General features: G+C 41.2%; 1 protein-coding gene across 1 annotated transcript in view; it reads right to left on the minus strand.

The window, feature by feature from the left end:
- Positions 1-23,327, minus strand: part of pigf (phosphatidylinositol glycan anchor biosynthesis, class F) — a 68,197-nt gene that overhangs the window by 20,716 nt on the left and 24,154 nt on the right. The window contains exon 4 of the mRNA XM_063055675.1: positions 13,014-13,122. Coding sequence (XP_062911745.1) covers positions 13,014-13,122 — 109 coding nt within the window. The remainder of the gene's footprint in view (positions 1-13,013; positions 13,123-23,327) is intronic.

Genomic DNA, 23,327 nt, shown 5'->3' on the forward strand with positions numbered 1-23,327 from the left:
AGACTGAGCTGAAACCCAACCCTGCCACTCATATCAATATGAGGGGTGATCGATAAGTTTGTGCCCTAAAGCAGGAGTCAACTTTAGAACACCTAGCACATTTATTTTTCAACATAGTCCCCTCCTACGTTTACACACTTAGTCCAGCGGTCGTGGAGCATATGGATGGATCTTAGACCTCCAGAAAGTTTCCACAGCAGGGGTGATTGATAAGTTCAAGGCTTAAGGTAGAAGGAGATGAGTTATACAGCTCTCGTTACATGCACATGCAGTTCAACGCTTTGAGTGATTATGCAGAAAGTTTGAAGTTAATAACTCATCAGGGGTGATTGATAAGTTCGTGGCCTGGGGTAGAAGGAGATGAGTTATTAACTTCAAACTTTCTGCATAATCACTCAAAGCATTGAACTGCATGTAACGAGAACTATATAACTCATCCCCTTCTACCATAGGCCACAAACTTATCAATCACCCCTGCTGTGGACACTTTCTGGAGGTCCAAGATCCATATGCTCCACAACCGCTGGACTAAGTGTGTAAATGTAGGAGGGGACTATGTTGAAAAATAAATGTGCTAGGTTTTCTAAAATTGACTCCTTCTATCTTAGGCCACGAACTTATCAATCACCCCTCATAAAAGCAAATCACTGGTCTGGTATTCTTATGTGAGTGCTTCGCCCCTAATGCAGCTTGGCTGAAGGATTCATACAGGTTAGGAGATTGACTGGAGAGTGGGGTCAAGGAGAAGTGGTGGGCTGATACAACAGGTACATGGGACCTGAATCCAGGTGTGAAGATGGTACACAATGGGAAGTATCTACACATGGAATAGGCTGGAAGCAAAAATAAATATTCAGGGGATGCCAGAGGTGAAGGAGGAGGGAATAATGAGTGAATCAGTTCTAATCAGATAACCGATTGGCAGCTATTGTGTACATACATGCTTAAATCAGTTAAAGCACCAGAAAGGACCTGATGAAAGCTCTTGGCCTTGAAACATCAGCAGTTTATTCCTCTCTGTAGATGCTGCTTGACATGCTGAGTTCCTCCAGCATTTTGTGTGTTGTTAAGGTACAGAATACTTTTTGTTGGGTCACAGGACAACACAGTACAGAAAGAGGGCCTTTGGCCCACCAAGTTCAACTGGACCATCAAGAACACATTTAAAAAAAAACACTAATTCTCCACTAACTCAACTCTGCCATAGATTCTATCACTTGTGGTATTTTATAGTGAACAACTAACCAACCACCCAGGTTTCGGATGTGGGAGTAAACTGGAGTTGCTGAAGGAAACCCATGTGGTCATTTGGGGATCATGCAAACTCCACACAGAGAAGTAAGTTCAGGATTGAACCAGATTTGCTGGAGATGCAAGGCAATATTTTTACTAGTGGCAGTAACTTTTGATTTCATCTTCATTATACTACAGTACTGAGGAAATACCTTAATGAAATGACTGCCGCAGCTGGATAAGTTGCCTCACCAACAGTAATGAAAGAATAAAAACCAACTTAGAAACACGCGTCTTTTTTAACTGTGAAACATCATTTGGAAGAGACCTATCTGACCAATTAAACCGCCAATATTTCCTGCTCAGGATTAGCTTTATGGCTGTTGCACATTGTCATCCAAAACTATTAAAAGACAATGGAAGTCTAAATAGGAGTCACCTTTGGAACCAACAGTACTAAATAAAATGCTAATACAACTTTTATGAGGTGGAATTAATCTTTCAGACAGAAATGTCACTGAATCTCTTATTCAATTTGTACATTAAGGATGTTCTCTCCGCCCAATGTAGACAGCAGTTCGTGACTGACATTTTTTCTCATTTAACAGAACTGTCTCTGCATTCTTTTCACTGCCAGCACTGATCTGAGCTTCATTTTAGCAATGACAAATTGCTAAACCGTCCCAAATTGCATCAAGTGTGAATGCACTCTGCAAGACTGGAGAGTAATCCATAATACCCTGGCTAATGTTTATCACTCAGTTAGCTTTACAATATAAAAAAATAAGAGATTCTTACTGCTGCTGACCTGCCTGTCTGAAAACACCACACCACACTCTCTATGTTAGTTGTATGATCTGTAAAGTTGTAACCAATGACGAGTGCTGTTGGGATCCATGCTGAAACCTCAACTGTTTACATATCAACCCAATTAAAGTGACTGTTGCCAGATTTGTTGACTATTCTAAGTGGAAAGAGCAAACTGTGGGGAAGGCATGAAGGGCCAAATTTAGTGGGTGTAGCATAGTGAGGGGAAAATGTGAGGTTAACTATTTGATGAAGAAAAGGAAAGAAACATTGTTTAAGTGTAGCGACTTCATAATGTTGTAGAACAGTGGGATCTAGAAGTCCTCATACATGAAACACAAAGTCAGTATTCAGGTAGCAGCTAGTAATTAGGAAGGGAAATGGAATGTTAGCCTTTGTCGCAAAGGAAATAGAGTACCAAAGCAGGGAAGACTTGCCTTTGACAGGCATTGTTGGAATACAACAGAGTTTACATCATCTTCATTGTTCACAAAAAGATTCAATAGATTGATTACTGAGATCACAAAACTGTTGTCAGAAAAGCTGGAATTTAGAAGATTGAGAGGCAATGTTATTGAAACATACACCACTGTTTGGGACCACAAGCAAGAGAAAATCTGCAGATGTTGGAAATCCGAGCAACATACACAAAATGCTGGAGGAACTCAGCAGGCCAGATAGCATATTTGGAAAGAAGTACAGTCGACATTTCGGGCCAAACCTCTTCAGCAGTACTGGAGAATAAAAACTAAGGAGTAGATTTGAAAGGTGGGGGGAGGGCAGAGAGAAACAGCAAACAATAGGTGAAACTTGGAGGGGAAGGGATGAAGCAAAGAGCTAGGAAATTGATTAGTGAAAGAGACAGAAGGCTATGGAAGAAAAAAGGGGAGGGGGAGGAGGAGCACCAGAGGGAGGCAATGGGCAGGCAAGGAGATAACATGAGAGAGAGACAAGGATGGGAGAAGTTGGGGGGTGGGTGGGGAGAAGAGGCATTACTGGAAATTTGAGAAATTGGTGTTCATGTCATCAGGTTGGAAGCTACCCAAACAAAATACAAGGTGTTCTTCCTCCAACCTAAGTGTGACCTTATCCCCACAGCGAAGGACGGACAGAATGGGAATGGGAAGTGGAATTAAAGTGGATGGCCACTGGGAGGTCCCACTTGTTCTGGCGGATGGAGCGTGGGTGCTTGACGAAGCGGTCTCCTAATCTATAATTGGGTCGCACTGATATACGGGAGGCTATACTGGGAGCACCGAGCACAGTACATGGCCCCAATAGCATCACCAGTGAAGTGTTGCCTCACCTGGAAGGACTGTTTGGGGCCCTGAATGATAGTTAGGGAGAACAAGCCTATTGGGTTCATATACTGTGTTCAGTGCTCCCGGTGTGGCAGTCTGCTACTCTGATGGGAAGACAGGATAGACACTGAGTGGGTATTAACCCTCAATGTAAAATTGTGACCATAGCTTCAGGAAAACAAGTGTTCTCTCTTTTAAAAGAAATGACGAGCATTTCTTTTCCTCAGAGGGTCCTAAGTCATTGGAATTCTCTACCCAAGACAGTTGTGGAGGTCAGTTCATTGGATATATTGAAAGATAGACAGACAGTCTTTAGATTAATAGAGCAGTCAAAGTTAATGGGAAACAGACAGCAAGGTGGGAGATGAAGCCAAGATCAGATCAACTATTATTGAATGGGACAGCAGGCTCATATGACCACATGACCTAACAGTGTTCTCATTTCATTCACAGCATTAAAGGTGAAAGTCATTCCTAAAAAAAATGAGGAATAGTATAATACAAAGGAACAGAAAATACACTAACGTGTAATACTGTACTTAAGTTAGTTGTGATTGTGCTCAAGAGGTGAGCTCCAAGATAGTTATGTTTCCTTCTTTATTGACACACTGCTTTCCATTTCAAATGACCACCAATGGGATCAGAAATTGACTGGGTGCAGTACTGAATGAATGCTGTAATGTTGAATGGTGCCATTATCAGATGAGTTATTAATTCTCAAGTAAATCTGTTCATTTACCTCAATGCTGCTTATGGGATAATGTGAAAAATCCCTATTGCATTTTCCTACAGCAACTTCTCTTTAAAAAACAAATCACCATGTTTGGGGGGATTCTGAAGTTATGAAAGATACCTTAGGTCTGTTATTTCTGATGACTAGTTCACAGCAGGTTGTCCTTAAGCCAAATGGGAAAAATTAGGAAAAAAGGTAACAGTGAACACATACTTTATTAAAATAAATCCAAAATATCAAGATGAAAATTAATTAATGAAACTAAATAATTTGTAATTTAGAAACTGACACAGTAGAAAAATCAGATGGTATATATAAAAATTTAAATTTGAGTCACCTAATGGCGATCGTAGGGATGACTTTACAGCAGATTGAAAAGCTTGAACAAATAGGCATTAAGAAAGAGGATGTGCTGGCTTTTGGAAAGCATCAAGTTGGCTAAGACCCCGGAACCGAAGGAGGTGTACCCCAGGCTACTGTGGGAGGCGAGGGAGGAGATTGCAAGGCCTCTGGCGATGATTTTTGCATCATTATTGGGGACGGGAGAGATTCCAGAGGATTGGAGGGTTGCGGATATTGTTCCTTTATTCAAGAAAGGAAGCAGAGATAGCTCAGGAAATTATAGACCAGTGAGTCTTACTTCAGTGGTTGGTAAGTTGATGGAAAAGATCCGAAGAGGCAGGATTTAGGAACATTTGGAGAGGCATAATATGATTAAGAATAGACAGCAAGACTTTGCCAAAGGCAGGTCGTGCTTTAAGAGTCTGATTGAATTTTTTGAGGTAGAGCAGTAAATGTAGTGTATATGGATTTCAGCAAGGCATTTGATAAGGTACCCCATGCAAGGCTTATTGAGAAAGTAAAGAGGCATGGGATCCAAGGGGACATTGCTTTGTGGATCCAGAACTGGCTTGCCCACAGAAGGCAAAGAGTGGTTGTAGACAGGTCATATTCTGCATGGAGGTCGGTGAACAGTGATGTGCCTCAGGGATCTGTCCTGGGACCCCTTCTCTTCGTGATTTTTATAAATGACCTGGATGATGAAGTGGAGGGATGGATTAGTGAATTTGCTGATGACACAAAGGTTGGGGGTGTTGTGGATAGTGTGGAGGGCTGTCAGAGGTTACAGCAGGAAATTGGTAGGAAGCAAAACTGGGCTGAGAAGTGGCAGACGGAGTTCAACCCAGATAAGTGTGAGGTGGTTCATTTTGGTAGGTCAAATATGATGGCAGAATATAGCAATAATGGTAAGACTTTTGGCAGTGTGGAGGATCAGAGGGATCTTGGGGTCCGAGTCCATAGGACACTCAAAGCTGCTGTGCAGTTTGACTCTGTGGTTAAGAAGGCATACGGTGCATTGGCCTTCGTCAATGGTGGGATTGAGTTTAAGAGTCGAGAGGTAATGTTGCAGGTATATAGGACCCTGGTCAGACCCCACCTGGAGTACTGTGCTCAGTTCTGGTTGCCCCACTACAGGAAGAATGAGGAAATCATAGAAAGGGTGCAGAGGAGATTTACAAGGATGTAGCCTGGACTGGGGAGCATGCCTTATGAGAATAGGTTGAGTGAGTTTGGCCTTTTCTCCTTGGAGTGATGGAGGATGAGAGATGACCTGTTAGAGGTGTACAAAATGATGAGAGACATTGATCGTGTGGATAGTCAGACGCTTTTTCCCAGGGCTGAAATGGCTATCACTAGAGGGAACAGTTTTAAGGTGCATGGAATGGGCTGCCGGCAACAGTGATAGAGGCAGATACATTAGGGTGTCCTAAGAGAATTCTGGATAGATACATGGGGTTTAGAAAAACAGAGGGCTATGGGTAACCCTAGGTAATTTCTAAAGTAAGTGCACGTTCAGCCCAGCTTTGTGGGCCAAAGAGCCTGTATTGTGCTGTAGGTGTTCTTTGTTTCCAGGTTTCTAACAAGTACCAATGCCAGCTCTTACATACTTGAATATGGATAACGTTACAGACAGCAGAACAGCGCTTTTCAAGTTCAAAACAATCCAAAATGCACGTCTCTGGAGTCCTTATTTTCCAAAGGAAAACTGCCAAGAATTCTCATCTGTGAAGAATTCTGTGTCGGTCAATACGGTTTGGGAGTTTAGTCAAATTATTTTAAATTGTTGGAGTGGATATGCCAAAGACAATCTACTCACAAAGCAAAATTACACAAAATTTAAACAATTTCCAGTTTGCTCCATATCCACAAGGAGATAAAATAATCAAATATAAAGGCAAGCTAGCCAATAATATAAAAGGTGACACCAAAAGCATTTTTTCCCAGAAATATAAAAAGAGTAAGGGAGGCAAGAGTAGATTTTGGACCACTGGAAAATGTATTTTGTGTCATTTGTCACTGTGGAAGACACTAGCAGTATGCCAGAAATTCAAGCCTGGTCAGGGACAGAAGTGAGTGCAGTTGCTATTATTAAGGAATAGGCAATATGGAAGCTGAAAGGTCTGAAGATAGGTAAGTCACCGGGACCAGATGGACTACACCCCAGGGTTCTGATAGAGGTAGCTGATAAGATTGTGGAGGCATTAGTAATGATATTTCAAGAAACATTAGATTCAGGAACAGCTCTGGAGGACTAGGAAATTGCAAACATCACTCCACTCTTTAAGAAAGGAGGGAGGCAGAATAAAAAGAAATTATACCCCAGTAAGCTTGACTTCAGTGGTTAAGAAGATGTTGGAGTCCATTATTAAGGATGAGGTTTCAGAGTATTTGGAAGCACAAGATAAAGTAGGCCAAAGTTGGCATGGTTTCAAGAGGAATTTCTGTAGGAATTCATTTAGTAACAGGTAGGAGAGACAAAAAGGTAGTCAGTGGATGTTGTTTACTTGGATTTTCAGAGGGCCATTGACAAGGTGCCATACATGAACCTGCTGAATAAGGTAAGAACCAATATTGCGGGATAGATACTAGCATGGAGAGAAGATTGGCTAACTAGCAGAAGGCAAAGAGTGGGGTAAAAAGGTGGACAATTCCGATTAACTGCTAGTGACTAGTGGTGTTCCAGAATATTGGCATTGGAATGGCTTCTTTTCAACTTGTATTTCAATGAATTTGATGGCGGATTTGAAGGCACTGTGGCCCAGTTTGCAGGTGATACAAAGATATGTCAAGGAGCAGGTAGTGTTGAGCGAGCAGAAAGTCTACAGGACCGGAACTGATTGGGAGAACGGGCAAAGAAGTTGCAGATGGAATATAGTGTAGAGAAGTGGATTGTCATAATAGACAGACTATTTTCTAAATGGGGAGAAAATTCAAAAATCAGAGGTGCAAAGGGACTTGGGAGTCCTTGTGCAGGATTCCCCAAAGGTTAACTTGTAGGTTGAGTTGGTGGTAAGGAAGGGAAATGTAATGTTAGCATTCATTTTGAATATGAGCAACAATATAAAGCTGAGGCTTTAAAGGCATTGGTCAGACCTCACTTGGAGTATGGTGGGGGGAGAAAGAGGTCAAGGGAACAGAGTGTCACAGCCTCAGAATAGATATACGTCCATTTAGAATGGAGATGAGGATGGCGATTCTGTAGAATTCGTTGCCACTGAAGACTCTGGAGGCCAAGTCATTGTGTACATTTAAAGCGAAGGTTGATAGGTTCTTGATTAGTCAAGGCGTCAAATGTTATAGGGAAAAAGGCAGGAAAATGGGGTCAAGAGGGATAATTAATCAACTGTGATTGAATGGCAGAGTAGACTGAGTAGGCCGACTGTCCCGATTCTACTCCTATGTCTTATGCTGACACTTTGAAGCGATGCAAGTACTTCTTTCCATGCTGTCATGTTACGAATGTTACATAGAAACATAGAAAACCTATAGCACAATACAGGCCCTGTGGCCCACAAAGCTGTGCCAAACATGTCCTTACCTTAGAACTACCTAGGCTTACTCATAGCCCACTATTTTCTAAGCACCATGTACCTATTCAGGAGTCTCTTAAAAGACCCTATCGTTTCCGCCTCCTCCACCGCCACCAGCAGCCCATTCCACACAGTCACGACTCTCTGCGTAAAAACCTTACCCCTGACATTTTCTCTGTACCTACTTCCAAGCACCTTAAAGCTATGCCCTCTCGTGCTAGCCATTTCAGCCCTGGGAAAAAGCCTCTGACGATCAATGTCTCTCATCATTTTGTACACCTCTAACAGGGTCATCTCTCATCCTCCATCACTCCAAGGAGAAAAGGCCGAGTTCACTCAACCTATTCTCATTAGGCATGCTCCCCAATCCAGGCAACATTCTTGTAAATCTCCTCTGCACCCTTTCTATGGTTTCCAAATCATTCCTGTAATGAGGCAACCAGAATTGAGCACAGTACTCCAACTGGGGTCTAACCAGGGTCCTATATAGCTGCAACATTACCTCTCGGCTCTTAAACTCATTCCCACGGTTGATGAAGGCCAATGCACCATATGTCTTCTTAACCACAGAGCTAACCTGCGCAGCAGCTTTGAATGTCCTATGGACTCAGACCCCAAGATCCCTCTGATCCTCCACACTGCCAAGAGTCTAACCATTAATGCTATATTCTTCCATCACATTTGACCTACCAAAATAAAGCACCTTACACTTATCTGGGTTGAATGCCATCTGCCACTTCTCAGCCCAGTTTTGCATCCTATCAATGTCCCGCTGTAACCTCTGACAGCCCTCCACACTATTCACAATGCCCCCAACCTTTGTGTCATCAGCAAATTTACAAACCCATCCCTCCACTTCCTCATCCAGGTCATTTATAAAAATCACAAACAGTAGGGGTCCCAGAACAGATCCCTGAGGCACAGTACCGGTCACTGACCTTCAAGCAGAATATGATCAATCTACAACCACTCTTTGCCTTCTGTGGGCACGCCAAATCTGGATCCACAAAGCAAGGTCCCCTTGGATTCCATGCCTCCTTACTTTCTCAATAAGCCTTGCATGGGGTACCTATCAAATCCCCACTGAAATCCATACACACTACATCCACGGCTCTACCTTCATCAATGCCTTTAGTCACATCCTCAAAAAATTCAATCAGGCTCGTACGGCACAACCTGCCTTTGACAAACTCAAAGATGGAGGAGAAGATGGCGGCGCAACGCAGCTTGCAGCGGCCACTCCGGTGAATGATATCTGTATCTGTCAAGTAGGGTGCCGTGCACAAACCTGATATGATGGAGACAGACCTGAGAGCACAGAGGAACATCTGTGAAACTTCTGAAATGCCTGCTTCGCTGCCACCGCTACTGTGTGATCCAGAATCTCCGGAGAGGAAGGCCCCGAGTCCTCGGCTTTGCTTGCTGCTCGGCGGCCGGGGCGGGGTCGAAGCGCTCGGCAGAGATGGTGCTCAGTGCTCGGTGTCAGAGGGCCGGTCAGAGGCTCGAAGTTTTTGGACGGACTCAGAGTCAGCTGCGGTCGGATGCTTCCAAAGCATCGGCAAGTTTGCGGCGCTTGGAGTTCATGGCAGGGAGAGTTTCTCCCTTCTACCGTCTGTGTGAGATGATGGGGCTATCGCGACTTGAGACTTCTTTTACCGTGCCCATGGTCTGCTCTTTATCAAGTTACAGTATTGCTTTGCACTTTTGTAACTATATGTTATAATTATGTGGTTTTGTCAGTTTTAGTCTTGGTTTGTCCTGTGTTTCTGTGATATCTTTCTGGAGGAACATTGTATCATTTTCTAATGCATGCATTTCTAAATGACAATAAACGAGGACTGAGTGTCCTCATAGTTTAATCTAATCTAATCATGCTGACTATTCCCAATCATATTATGCCTCTCCAAATGTTCATAAATCCTACCTCTCAGGATCTTCTCCATCACCTTACCAACTGAAGTAAGACTCACTGATCTATAATTTCCCGGGCTATCTCTACTCCCTTTCTTGAATAAGGGAGCAACATCTGCAACCCTCCAATTCTCTGGAACCTCTCCCAGAGTAGCACTTTCACAGCTTCTCCTCCAGAAAGTGCCAAATCAACTACAGAACAGATTCATTCATAGAGCCTCCTAGTTTAATGTTGTGCCCTCTGTGAAATGCATTAATTCATAAACTAGTATCGCAGAGTGGCTACACTCAGATAAAGGAAGGAGCATCCCATTAGATTGGGTTCAGACTCCACTGCATTAAATACATGTTCAGATATCAATGCTAAAATTCTACATCTACCTTCAAGAGAAAATTTATTGTTAAATTCAAATATATTCTTTGGCAGTTGTTAGACCAATGTCAAACAGTGGATACCTGGAGTTATAGAACAAAATTGCAGGACCTCTGTCACAAATTGCCTTCTTTGTCAATGATTCAGTGAGGAGGGCAGTGATACTCACTTCAGTATCACTATTCACTTCAGTACATTAAAAAGGGAGACTGATAGTCAGTTGAACACAATTACTAGCTGAAGTCTTAGTTCAATTGTGCCAGCACCAGTGACATTCTGAGGCATAGACTATACCCAGATTTGGCACATGTTCTCGCACTGACTCTACAGGCTGACAAACTGATTCTGTTTTCACTGAAGTCCAAAAGTAAATTTTGTCTACAAGTCAGAAAATGAACAAAAATCACTCAGATGGCAAGCATATCTCAATAGTATTGTAATGAATAGCATCAAAAGCACACAAAGCTGATAAGAAAGAGTAATCACTGAAAGTGCAGAAAGAAAACTATTTCTGCCATTTGTATGAAAAAAACCTAATTTCATATGGACCTTTGAATTTAGTGATATCATGGGAGCTCATACACATATATATATATATATATAGGGGTGTCCACAGTTGGGCATTGTAACCCAGGGATGATATGTCTGGAGATGTTGTAATCGTTGGAGAATAAGTAGTATGAAGGACACAACATAATTAAAAGAAAACTAACATCTAGAAAATATTTTACACACTAAAAATGTGACATAAAATGAAAATGCAGCAAACACTCAGCAGGTTAGCCAGCATTCATACAGAAATGACTTTCTCGAATTGATGACCTTTCATAGTTGATCTCTTTCACTTATTAGAAAACTAACACAAAAGTCAAACTAAGGATCTTATTGGGTGCATTTAATCTCATTTGAAGCTCATCAGTTTGTCACTGATGCTGCAAAATGAGGGTCAAATTACTCCCTAAACAGATATTCTGTTCCAACCTCTGTCACAGAAGATTACCAAGCAGACAGAAAAGTGTTCTTGGATGCACTCATGGCTTTCCTCAAGTCCCCAACTCCTGAAATTCAGGTCAACTCAATGAAAAGAAGGAGTGATAAGAACAGCACTGATAATCTCTTTGGCACATAGAAGCCCTTTGTGTTGACAGAAGGAGCTCACCTCCTGTCCCATCAGACACTTCTTGCTCCCTCTGTGGAAGAGAAACACAACTACCACCATTTTAGGATGTTTAATTATGTCAGATAAGCGATATATTAAAAAATGTTTTTACTAAAAATGTGAATAATATATTTAAGTTATTAAGCAGTTAATAAAAAAACAATATGAAATAATGAGATATAATAGCAGAATTAAGCTATTTGGCCCATCGAGTTTGTTCTGCCATTTCATCATGGCTGATCCAATTTTCCTCTCAGCCCCAATCTCCTGCCTTCTCTCCGTATCCCTTCATGCCCTGATCAATCAAGAATCTATCAACCTCTGCCTTAAATATACATAAAGACTTGCCCCCCTCCCCCCCCCACAGTTGCTTGTGGCAATGAATTCCACAGATTTACCACTCTCTGGCTAAAGAAATTCCTGCTCATCTCCATTCTAAAAGGATGCCCTCTATTCTGACGCTGTGTCCTCTGGTCTTAGACTGTCCCACCATAGGAGACATCCTCTCCACATTCACTCTATTAAGCTCTTTCAATATTTGATAGGCTTCAATGAGGTCACCCCTCATTCTCCTGAATTCCTGTGAATACAGGCCCAGAGCCATCAAACGCTCTAAATACGACAAGCCATTAAATCCTGGAAAAGGATGATTCTATGGAATTCTCCAAAGTGCAAAATTCAAAGTTCAAGGTAAATTTATTATCAAAGTATATACATGTCACCATGTACAACCCTGAGATTCTTTTTTTCTGCAGGCATACTCAGTAAATCCAAGAACCGTAATAGAATTAATGAAAGACTGCACCCAATAGGATGGATAAACAACCAATGTGCGAAAGACAACAAACGGTGCACATACAAAAGGAAAAAAGTTATAATGAGTATCGAGAACATGAGACGAAGAGTCCTTGAAAGTGAGTTCATAGATTGTGGGAACAGTTCAGTCACGGGCAGTAAAGTTGAGTGAAGTTATCCCCACTGTTTCAAGGCCCTGATGGCTGAGGGTTAAGAACTGTTCCTGAACCCGGTGGTGAGAGTCCCGAGCTGGGATCAATTTGGGAGATCTGAATTTGAAAATCTGTACATTAAAAAGTCCGCCAGCTGAACAAGTTATTTTTTTTAGTTCTGTGTAAATTATCATGCATTAAAATCATTCATGTCTTACAAATAAATGCATGTATTTCAGACATAATTCTCCTAAAGCTCTTACACAACAATATATTAGTTATACTCTAAAACTTGGCATATTAACTATTAGCCTCATGTTGATCCTTTTACCCATTTCAGAAATTCAAAAATGCCTGCATTCACTGGCTACATACATCAAAGTTGCTGGTGAACGCAGCAGGCCAGGCAGCATCTCTAGGAAGAGGTACAGTCGACGTTTCGGGCCGAGACCCTTAGTACCCCTCACCAGAGAAACCTCCCCTTAATTCAACCATCCTAATTAGATGGCACACATTTCTCCTCTTCTCTTATCTTCAACAATAACCCTAACAAGCTGAAAATGGAGCAAACTGAAAACAAGCTGTTCTTGCAGACCTGCTAAAATGAAATACATATAGCATTACAGTAAAAATATGAACCAGGGCATTACACAAAATTCCTATAAATGATTCTGTACCTGCCAGGGCCTGTCCCAGTCCAGTGGGATAGGAAATGCTCCTAGCCAAGCTCCAAACAAACTGGAAATTGTGGTGATCTGCAGACTAGTATCCCAGATCGATGTTGCCCTGCAGGAGGAAAAAGACATTTTACTCAATAGGTCATTCCTAATACAGTTAACCTGGAAGACTTTTATAAAATGGCTAAGTTAACTGTGCAAACAAACCAGATATTGATCGGTAGACACAAAAAAGGACAACGTATAAAGCCAAGTGACAGAGAATGAACATGGGGCAACATTACATTAGGGAGGAATTAAAGTGAGTTGGCAAAGGAATGAACATAAACTGGTAACAGAAAATAGGAGACAAGAGAGATTATAGATACTGGAAATCTGGAGCAACACACAAATGGCTGGAGGAACTCAGCAGGCCAGGCAGCATCCTTGGAGGGAAAGAAATGATCAATGTTTCCAGCCAAGATGGCCTTGGCCTGAAATGTCGACTGCTTAGTTCTCTCCATAGATGCTGCCAGACTTGCTTAGTTCCTCCAGCAATTTGTATGATGCAATGGAAAACAGATAAGATGGACAGAGACCCACCGGAGTCGAGTATTCGGTGGAAGCATATTAAGTCGGAAGACAAAGAACACAGAATGGGTTAGAATATGAGCTCAACTCTGATAACCACTACCCAAATGGTCAGAGATTGCTCAGAAACTTCCACTTCACATGACGATCATTAGCTTCCTGAAAAGTTTACTATATTACTTTCTAATACTTAATGGACTTTGAGACTGTTCTACCATTCAAGTTCAAGTCTGATTCACTCTTGGCTTAACAAAACCCATCCAAACACTGCCCAAGGTATTTTGAGATCTGGCAAGACTGCATATAGCACTCTTTCCTGGTGTCTTTGGTAAAGGACCTTACTGATCAAATGAATCCAAGTTAGACTTAGATATAGGAGGAATATTGAACCAGGACAACAGATAGCATTTCAAAATATCTGAAGGGGAATAGGACTTCTGACAATTAGGTTGTTAATCTTGTGACATGACTACTATACTGCATCCATTAGTGCGACAGTGTTTGAGGTGGCAATAAGAAACACAGAAACATGGAAAACCTACAGTACAATACAGGCCTTTTGGCCCACAATGCTGTGCTGAACATGTACTTACTTTGGAAATTACCTAGGGTTACCCATAGCCCTCTATTTTTCTAAGCTCCATGTACTCAGTGATGTAGATGCATCTTCACACCAATCAACCCTATCATCATACATTTTCTCTGGATTCACTGGCTCTTGTTTGGACTATGCCTTAATTAGGAAGCAAAAGCCCAGGTGTTCTCACTGCACTGAGTACTTCAGCTAAACCTGTGTTAGGCCTTGGATGAGGTAACCATCTGCGAATAGCAAGCGGCATGCAGTTTGTTGCCTGGGTAATCAGTAAAGCCCAATTGAATTCAGATGAGCAGACTGAGTGCAAGACCTAGGAAGGATCTTACTGATTTGCCCATGACTGGATATTACCGGAAACCAGCAAAGAATTTGTCAGCATTTAATGGTGGCTAGGAGCTCCTAAACTCTAAAATTCCCACCTTTCTATTTCCTCAGACATTAGCAGGCATTCTTCATACCCATTATGTTGTACAAAATCTTTAGCCATTTTAATATTTATATGAACCACCAGTTTACAATGAAAACCATCAAAAGGAGTTTGTAACTAAGACTGCAGCTCATGGAATCAAAGGCATATTATTGCTAGCTTGACTGAGAGGCACAGAATAATAGGCATACACTCAAATTCTGACATCCAGTGTCTTGCAATTTGTTTCGTGCCTCAACTATTTGAGGCCTTTATTTATGATTTCTGTTGTATTAAATATATACATCAGAAAACGACATATGCTGGATTACAAAAGGCACTCAGGGAAACTATACACTGTGGAGAAGCAAACTAGAACTAGCAAGCAGTAATAATACATTTTTTAAAAAGTGTGGGAAATCTATTTCAATGTCTACAAATACAAGATCATCCATCAAGGACCTTAAAAAAGACATTTTAAAACAGTGGAAAGTTAAAACTGTGGAACTTCGAGGACACTTTGTGATCCAGGAACGGAGATAACAAATTACATTGAAATTAATCAATAACGGAAATGCCGACCTTTTATATTCTAGTCCTCTGGATACAAAGGATGTCGAAGTTATGCTTCAGTTAAAAAAAACCCTTAAGCAGACTACAGCTAGAACACTATGAAAAGTTCGGGGCAACTTCATGAATAATTAGAAGATTACGAATTAGGATACTATTAGAATTAGAGGGAAGTTGAAGGAAAAAAATTCACTATAGTGTGTGAAAGTCATAACCTGAACTGATAGTGATGGTAGAAACAATGACCATATGTAAAATATACCTGGAGAAACATCCTGACATTCAGAACCTATGAGGTTACAGGCCAATAACTGGAAAGTGTGATTAGTCTGGATAATTGCCCTTCACAATCAGATGGGCCAATTGACCCCTCTTCCACTATAGATGCCTATGACAAAACACAGCTCCCTGTCTTAGCAAGTCATAATTTGAAGCAAATTAGTGCTGAATTTTATTTCGGCAGCAGGACAACCATGAATTGTTCACAGTCAAATTTACAGAAACTTTTAATTGAAATACATCTCATTCTACATCTTACTCTACATTGAGCAATACATAGAGAGTTAGCTAAAGTAGATTGCATCCTCCTCCTGGGACTTAAGATTCTTTATGATACCATCCATTTTTGATTCTATGCATGACCTTTATTTCAATCTTATGTACAAGCTGGCAAAAAGCAACATTTTAAAATTTAAAACTTTTGACAGGGAGTTCAATATTATGTCAAATCAATCTTGCTTACTATTAGAATCTAACAAGTCATTACATACTGTAATTATGAAACAGTTACCTGGTGGCTTTGTTATTTGACTAGAGCCAGAGGGCTGGACTATTGATCTGTAGGTAAAAATTCCATTAATTAAGGTTATTCCACCAGCTGGAAAACTTGAATTAAACACATCTAACAGTGTGGCCTGTACGTGATCCTGACTCAGCAACTATCTGCCACAGGATCAGTTACATAGAAAGGTGCCCTTCAGAAGGTGACCCTCCACACTCAAGTACAAACAAGAGAAAAACTGCAGATGCTGGAAATCCAAGAATCCAAGCAACACACACAAAATGCTGGAGGAACTCAGCAGGCCAGGCAGCATCTATGGAAAAGAGTACAGCTGACGTTTCGGACCAAAACCCTTCAGCAGCACTGGAGTTCAAGTACTCATATACACTATTCTCTTTAACCAGTATAGTCATAGAGACATGGTGTGGCAACAGGCCTTTCAGCGCATCTGATCCATGCTGACCAAGATGCTGTATCCAAGCAAGTCCTATTTGCAGTGTCCGGCTCAAATCCTCTAATTTTTTTCCAATCTATGTACAGTATACTGTGTACAATATACAGTACAGTATTTCTGTTTTTGCACATTTGTTAAATCTATTTAATATACGTAATTGATTTCCTTGTTTAATTATTATGTTTTGTTTTATTTATTATTTTTTTCTCTCTGCTAGATTATGTATTGCATTGAACTGCTGCTGCTAAGTTAACAAATTTCACATCACATGCCACTGATTCTGATTTGGTCCAACTGTCTCTTAAATTTGTTACTGTACCCATCTCAACTACTACTTCTGGAAGCTCATTCTTTGTGTTAAAAAACATTACCCCTCAAGTTCTGATTAAATCTCTCCCCTCATCATAAACCCATGCCCTTGAGTTTTTGATTCTCCCCAACTCTGGGAAGACTCAGTGCATTTACCCTATCTGTACTCTTTATGATTTAACACACCTCTCCAAGATCACCTCTCAGACTTCAACACTCCAAGGAATAAAATCTCAGCATGTCCAACCTCTCATAACTCAGTCCCTCAACTCCTGTTAACATCCCTGAAAAACTTTACTGCTCTCTTTCCAGTTTAATAACATCTTTTCTGTAGCAGGGCAACCAAAATGAAACCCAGTACTCCAAGTGTGACCTCAATCATTGGATTCTGGCATAGTGCCAAAGAACTGGAGAATTGCAAATGTCACTCAACTCTTTAAGGAGGAAGGCAGCATAAAGGAAATTATACTCCAGTTAGCCTGATCTCAGTGGTTGGGAAAATGTTGGAGTCAACTGTTAAGGATGAGGTTATGGAGTACTTGGTGACACTTAGTGATGGTCAGGGAAAATCCTGCCCTAATGAACCTGGTGGAATTCTTTGAGTAGATTACAAGTAGGGTAGATAAAAGGGATGCAGTGAATCAGTGAATGTTGTATATTTGGACTTTCAGAAGGCCCTTGACAAGGTTCCACACATGAGGCTACTTACCAAGTTGGCAGTCCATGGTATTACAGAGAAATTACAGGCGTGGTTTGAGCATTGGCTGATTGGTAAGAGGCAGCGAGTGGGAATAAAAGGATCCTTTTCTGGTTCCTCTGTTCCTGATCTGCAAGGATCCTCTGTCTATAACACTCACCAGGAACCTGCCATTCACTGTGAAGTACTTGGTCTGTAGCCTACTGCGACTTAGTGATTCAAATGCTCATCCAGATGCTTCTTCAACTAATTCAATTCAAGTTTAATTGTCATTCAATCATACATGAATACCAGCAAACGAAACAGTGTTACTCTGGACCCAAGGTCGAAAACACAGTACCAACAGTCATACACATCATAGAGCACACATACAACGTACAACATAGCAAGTACATAAAAGGTACAAGATACCGTCACGTGATTTAAAGTCTACACTTGAGCCATCATTGCCAAAATCTGCAGTTGACCACAATATAGTTTGTCATCTGCCGAACGATCACAGGGAGCAGCATCGACTCGAACCTAGATGCTGCACCACTCTGCCCTGGGTGGAACGCACCGGCTCCAATGCCTCTCTCCTGGCAACTGTAAATAAGTGACACCACAACTTGAGGCAGAGTCCATTGAATGCTGGAGAAATCTGCAGTTGACCACAGCAGAGCTCATCTTCTGCTGAGCGAACACTGGGGGTGGGCAGCACCGGCTCCAGCCTGGACTCTGCACCACACTGCCCCTGGTGGAGTGCACCGGCTCCAACACTTCTTTCCTGGTGGCTGTAAGCAGTCAGCATTGTGGCTTGAGGCCTAGTACTTACTCCGACCGAGGCCATGCAGCTCCCCGACTTAGTTGTAATCTAATATGCACTGCCAATCTCCTAGCTGAGAGGAAAAAAATTCACATATCCCTCTAAACTCATACTCATCATCAGGAAAGTTTATTCTGCCTTCCATGCATCTCATTATTTTGTATACATCTCTCAATAATCTCTCCTGCCCCACCGCCCCCATACATTTCTTCTCGAAGGACTATCCACTGCTACAGTTTCTCTCTCCCACTTCAACATCAACAGTGTCGAATGCTGTGTACTTCAGGCTGTGATCCAAGTTTTTTCAAACCATAAATTTTCACTAACTGAATATCTTCCACAAAATAGAGCCTTTAGAAGTGGAGAGAACAATGTTCAGAGAACCACATCCTAAGAAAACCAAAGCCCAAATCAATAAGACTGAAATATGATGGCACTGTTATTCTACATTCCCTGACAGCACAGATGGAAATAAAACTAGAGAGAAATTATGAGAGTTCATTCAATCTGATTTGACGTCTTTTGCATTTTCTCATAATCTAAATTGCTCTCCGGAACCTCTAAATTACTGAAAGAGGCACAGCTTTCTGTTTCTAGTCTTATTTAATTTAAGTGTGAAACCATTATTTCTTGTTCTGTTAGGTAAAGTCGGACTTGAAGTTCCTAACCCAGTGTCTAAATTACAAAAAGAAATATCTTTTTACACTATCGATACGTAAACACTCATCTTCAATTTAGTGAAAGCTATACACCGAGCATCTTTTTAAACGTCCAGACAGACAAACCTCCACAGATCTGACTTCCCTTCCCTCTCCTGGCTAACAACTTCTGTAAATATTGTGATGGAAGCCTGCATGCAATTTCATGCTGATGTCAGAAGTGCCAAAGCCAAGTTCATTTCAATGCACCACTCACTCAAATTTATATTTTAAATGTAACCAGGTGATGCATTCTTTTGTACCATATCTATTCTGTTAACAAGGGCACTGACCTCCTCCTCTTGCTCTGCTAGTTCCCGTCAGTCGGTCAGGAAGTTGGAGGCTCTCCCTGTTCGTGTGCATGCCACTATTAACAATGAGCAGCTGTCCTACAGTGCAGATGAAGTAGGAATGGGGCAGCTCATTGCTCAACTTGGCTTCACTCTCAAGTAAAGCTTCAGTTACATGGGACTAGTATACTGCTCCTGTCTTGAGCAAAGGAAGCAAAGAGAAAAGAAATCTGAGATGAAGAATCACACATGCAGTCAAAATTCTATCTCCTTTATCCTTCAACCAAGCGCTTTTTTGCTTTTCAGGCTGTGAAAAGCAAAGAAATCTTTAACACTCGACTTGAGCAGAAATGTTTTTTTCAATTAACAAAGAGTTACACGTGTAAGATCCAGTTGAAAGAGTGGATTTTAATATTCACAATATGGCGGACTGTCAATTCCAGAATTGGGTGTTGGTTGAACGAATTCTATTGCTGAGCCCCTTTTAAATCAATCCTATTGAGCCCATAAGTTGGCCAACAAAAGAACCTGTAAGAGGAATACTAAGAGGAAGTATTTCTCTCTATTAAGACCAGCAACTCATTATTTTTTAAAAGCCCATTAAAGGTACACAGTGCATTCTGGTTGATGGGGCCATCGGCTAATTGAGGCTGCAGTTTATTTGGGACAACTCTTAAAGAACAAAAACTAACTGAGAAATTAGCTGGAATTTCCTTCATTTAGTTGGGACACTATGCCTCTTAATTGGGACAGCAGACTAGTGCCAAATGGTTTCTAACAAGTGTCAGTCAAGTGCACTTGTGTGGCTGTTAGACACTAGACCCTGCTTAGTGCAAACAGTTTTTTTTAAAAATAACATCAGTTGTGTGTGTTTGTATTCAAATAACAGTGATATTTGTTACTGATAGTTGGCAAGAAATAAGCAGTAGGACAATACAGAACTGTTTTTCTCACTGCAGTTTCAAACATTCAAGCTTGGCGATGTGAAAAACAGAATGGAGTGAAAATGAAATGATTTCACTACTTCAACAAACAGGAACTATGACGAATTTGAAGGTATCGACAATCACCTTAGATGTTACAATGAAAATGATGATTTAGAGGATGCAACAGTTTTTAACTAGAAACCCATGTGTGCTTGTGCAGCTGTTAGACACGACACTATGCTTAGAACGAACAGTTGTTAAATAGCATCAGTTGCGCATGCTTCTGTTATATTATTCGTTTGAGGTGACCAACACCAAATTAAAAAAGCAGTGATTTTTGACACTACTTCATGCAGGAAGGCAATGAAGGCACTCCATTATTTGCACTGGATGTCTACGCTGATTTTGCTCATTTACAGTCAAAAGAAGATGGCAGTATACACTGTCCAAATTTCTCCATCAATAACAATTAGGAACTAATCACAGTTTTAGAGTGCTATAGTAATATTGGTAGTGTTCCAATTTGTTCTGCATTTCATTTAAATACATAATTGGTACTTAATTAAATGGTACTTTGTCCATTTTAAACCATTTCCATGAAACTTTGGCTAATTGGGGGGGGGGGGCGGCAGCTATTTAATTGAGCCAAAGTGTACTGGTCCTGATATGTCCCAATTAACTGGAGTCCACTGTAAAGTTATTCGCACCATAGGTAGCAAAGGAGGCATGGTTGCTTAGTGGTTATGTTATTGTACTACAGCCAGATGTTGGAACCAATGCCATGGTGAGACAAGGTCAAATCCCTGCATAAAATCCTAGGAATTTAGTTTCACATTATTAAACATATGAATTTCTTTTGAAAGTTGATTTTTATCACGATAATCTTAAAGGAAGTCTGCTATCCTTAACTTTTTATTTTCTTGAGACCCAACACAAAATAGGTTCTTTGAGTCGCGATACCCAGCAATCCCCCGATTTAATCCTAGCCTAATCATGGGACAATTTACAATGACCAATTAACCTACCAATTGGTAAGTCTTTGGACTGTGGGAGGAAACTGGAACACCCAGAAGAAACACAGTCACAGGGAGAATGTACAGGTTTTCCCCGCCATCCAAAGGTAGAGCGTTCCTATGAAACTGTTCGTAAGCCAATGTCGTAAAGCAAAGAAGCAATTACCACTTATATGGGAAAAATTTGTGAGCGTTCGCAGACCCAAAAATAACCTATCAAATCATGCCAAATAACACATTAAACCTAAAATAACAGTAACATATAGTAAAAGCAGAAATGATATGATAAATATACAGCCTATATAAATTAGAAATACTTCTCTACAACGATTGCTTGCACTGTTCTCCGTAGCGAAAATCTCACGCAAGCGCTCTTGGCAGAAACACGGCGCAAGTGCCATCGGCAGAAAATCTCACGCAAGCGCTCTCCAGTAACCTTTAAACTATGAAGCTGCCAAATCATACCAAATAACACATAAAAATACACAACCTATATGAAGTAGAAATAATATGTACAGTGTAGTTTCACTTACCGGAACTGGGACAGCACCGAGCACACTGATGATGGTGTGTTAGACTGAGTCGGAGGTTGGGGCGGTGCAGTGGCCCCCACCCTCTGGGCCACCGACCGATACTGATCCGCGAAACATGCAGGGCTACAGCGGTAGTCGGGAGGCACCCAGCACATCTTTAAGAAAAAAGCCAAAATAAACAAGCTAATTAATTAGGTGCTGCCCGGCATGTAAATGTCGGCCCAGATCAGAGGCAATTGCCGATTACATAGAGCAAGTGAAATTGGCAATCGCTTCTGATCTGGGCTGGCATTTACGTGCCGGGCGGCACCTAATTAATTAGTTTGTTTATTTCAACTTTTTTCTTAAAGATGTGCTGTGTGCCTCCCAGCTACCGCTGCATTCTCCGCGAATCGTTATCTGTCCGCGGCCTGGGGTTTGGAGTGGTAGGACACTGAGGTTTCGATTGTTATCCTTTCCTCTTCCAATTGCATCAGCTCTTCATCTATCAGTTCTTGGTCATGGGATGCCAAAACCTCTTCAACATCATCTTCATCAACTTCCACAAGCCAAACTCACTTTGTCCTTACTTCGTTCACCATGATCGAAACGCTTAATTACGTCTAGTTTTATGCTAAGTGTAACACCCTTACGAGCTCTTTTAGGCTTTTCCAATACCTTAGAACTCACCTTGCTAACGCTGCTCATAGGCATGTGTTAAAGCAATGCCAGCGAGAATGCAGTTCCGAACCCGGGGGAGAGCGGCTGCTCGGGGCGCACGCTGCTTTTTTTTCCAAGCGCTGCCTTTTTCGTAACAGTGAAAACACCTTCTGTTAGTGAAAACAGGGAACTAATGTAGGTCTTTTGTAACAGTGAGGTTTCGTAAAGTGAACGTTCGAAAAGCGGGGGACACCTGTACAAAATTCTTATGGGCAGTGGCGGGAATTGAACCAAGATCACCTGTAAAGTGCTGTGCTAGCCACCACGCTACTGTACCATCCCACCGTTGTCTGACTTACATGGAAGTTGAGACCTACCAATGCAGTTGATTCTTAACTGTCTCCTCAGTTCAAGGGTAATTAGGGATGAACATAAAATGCTGGTATTTTAGCTATAATCCTCAAAGCAAATGCATAAAAATAAAAGCAATAATTTTAAACAAAATGTTTAACAGCACCTACTGTGCTAAACTGTCTGAGATCAGCTATGTGTGCAACCTTTGCTCAACTCAAAGGAACAAGGCTTCTCAGAATGTACACTGTAAATTTAACTACACGTCTGTGACTACGCACCTCCTGGTGGTCGAGGTTCTCTGCACAACTATGAAACAACCAAATGAGAACTGCGAGATGCAGTGCTGATTAAATGACGCAAAGGGAAAACTAAATCACTACCATCTGTAACTTTCTTTAAATTTCCAACCTTTGATAGTAAAAGCCTTTTTATTTTTCTAAAAGGTCTAAGTGTTTACCTCCTGATCTCTCTCAGATTTTCTCCTGCCACAATCATTTTCTTGTGTGAATTTCCTGGTACTAGAACCTGTTATCATTAATGAAACATTTATTATCCTGGCCAAATTTCCTATCACACGAAAACTTCAACAATCCAATATCCAGCTATTTGAAAAATCTTAACAGTCTGGCATCTGGCTCGCTGTGTGCAGATTCCCGCATTCCCTTCCATTCACA

This window comes from Mobula hypostoma, chromosome 8, assembly GCF_963921235.1.
Source record: "Mobula hypostoma chromosome 8, sMobHyp1.1, whole genome shotgun sequence".
In the NCBI taxonomy this organism is placed as follows: Eukaryota; Metazoa; Chordata; class Chondrichthyes; order Myliobatiformes; family Myliobatidae; genus Mobula; species Mobula hypostoma.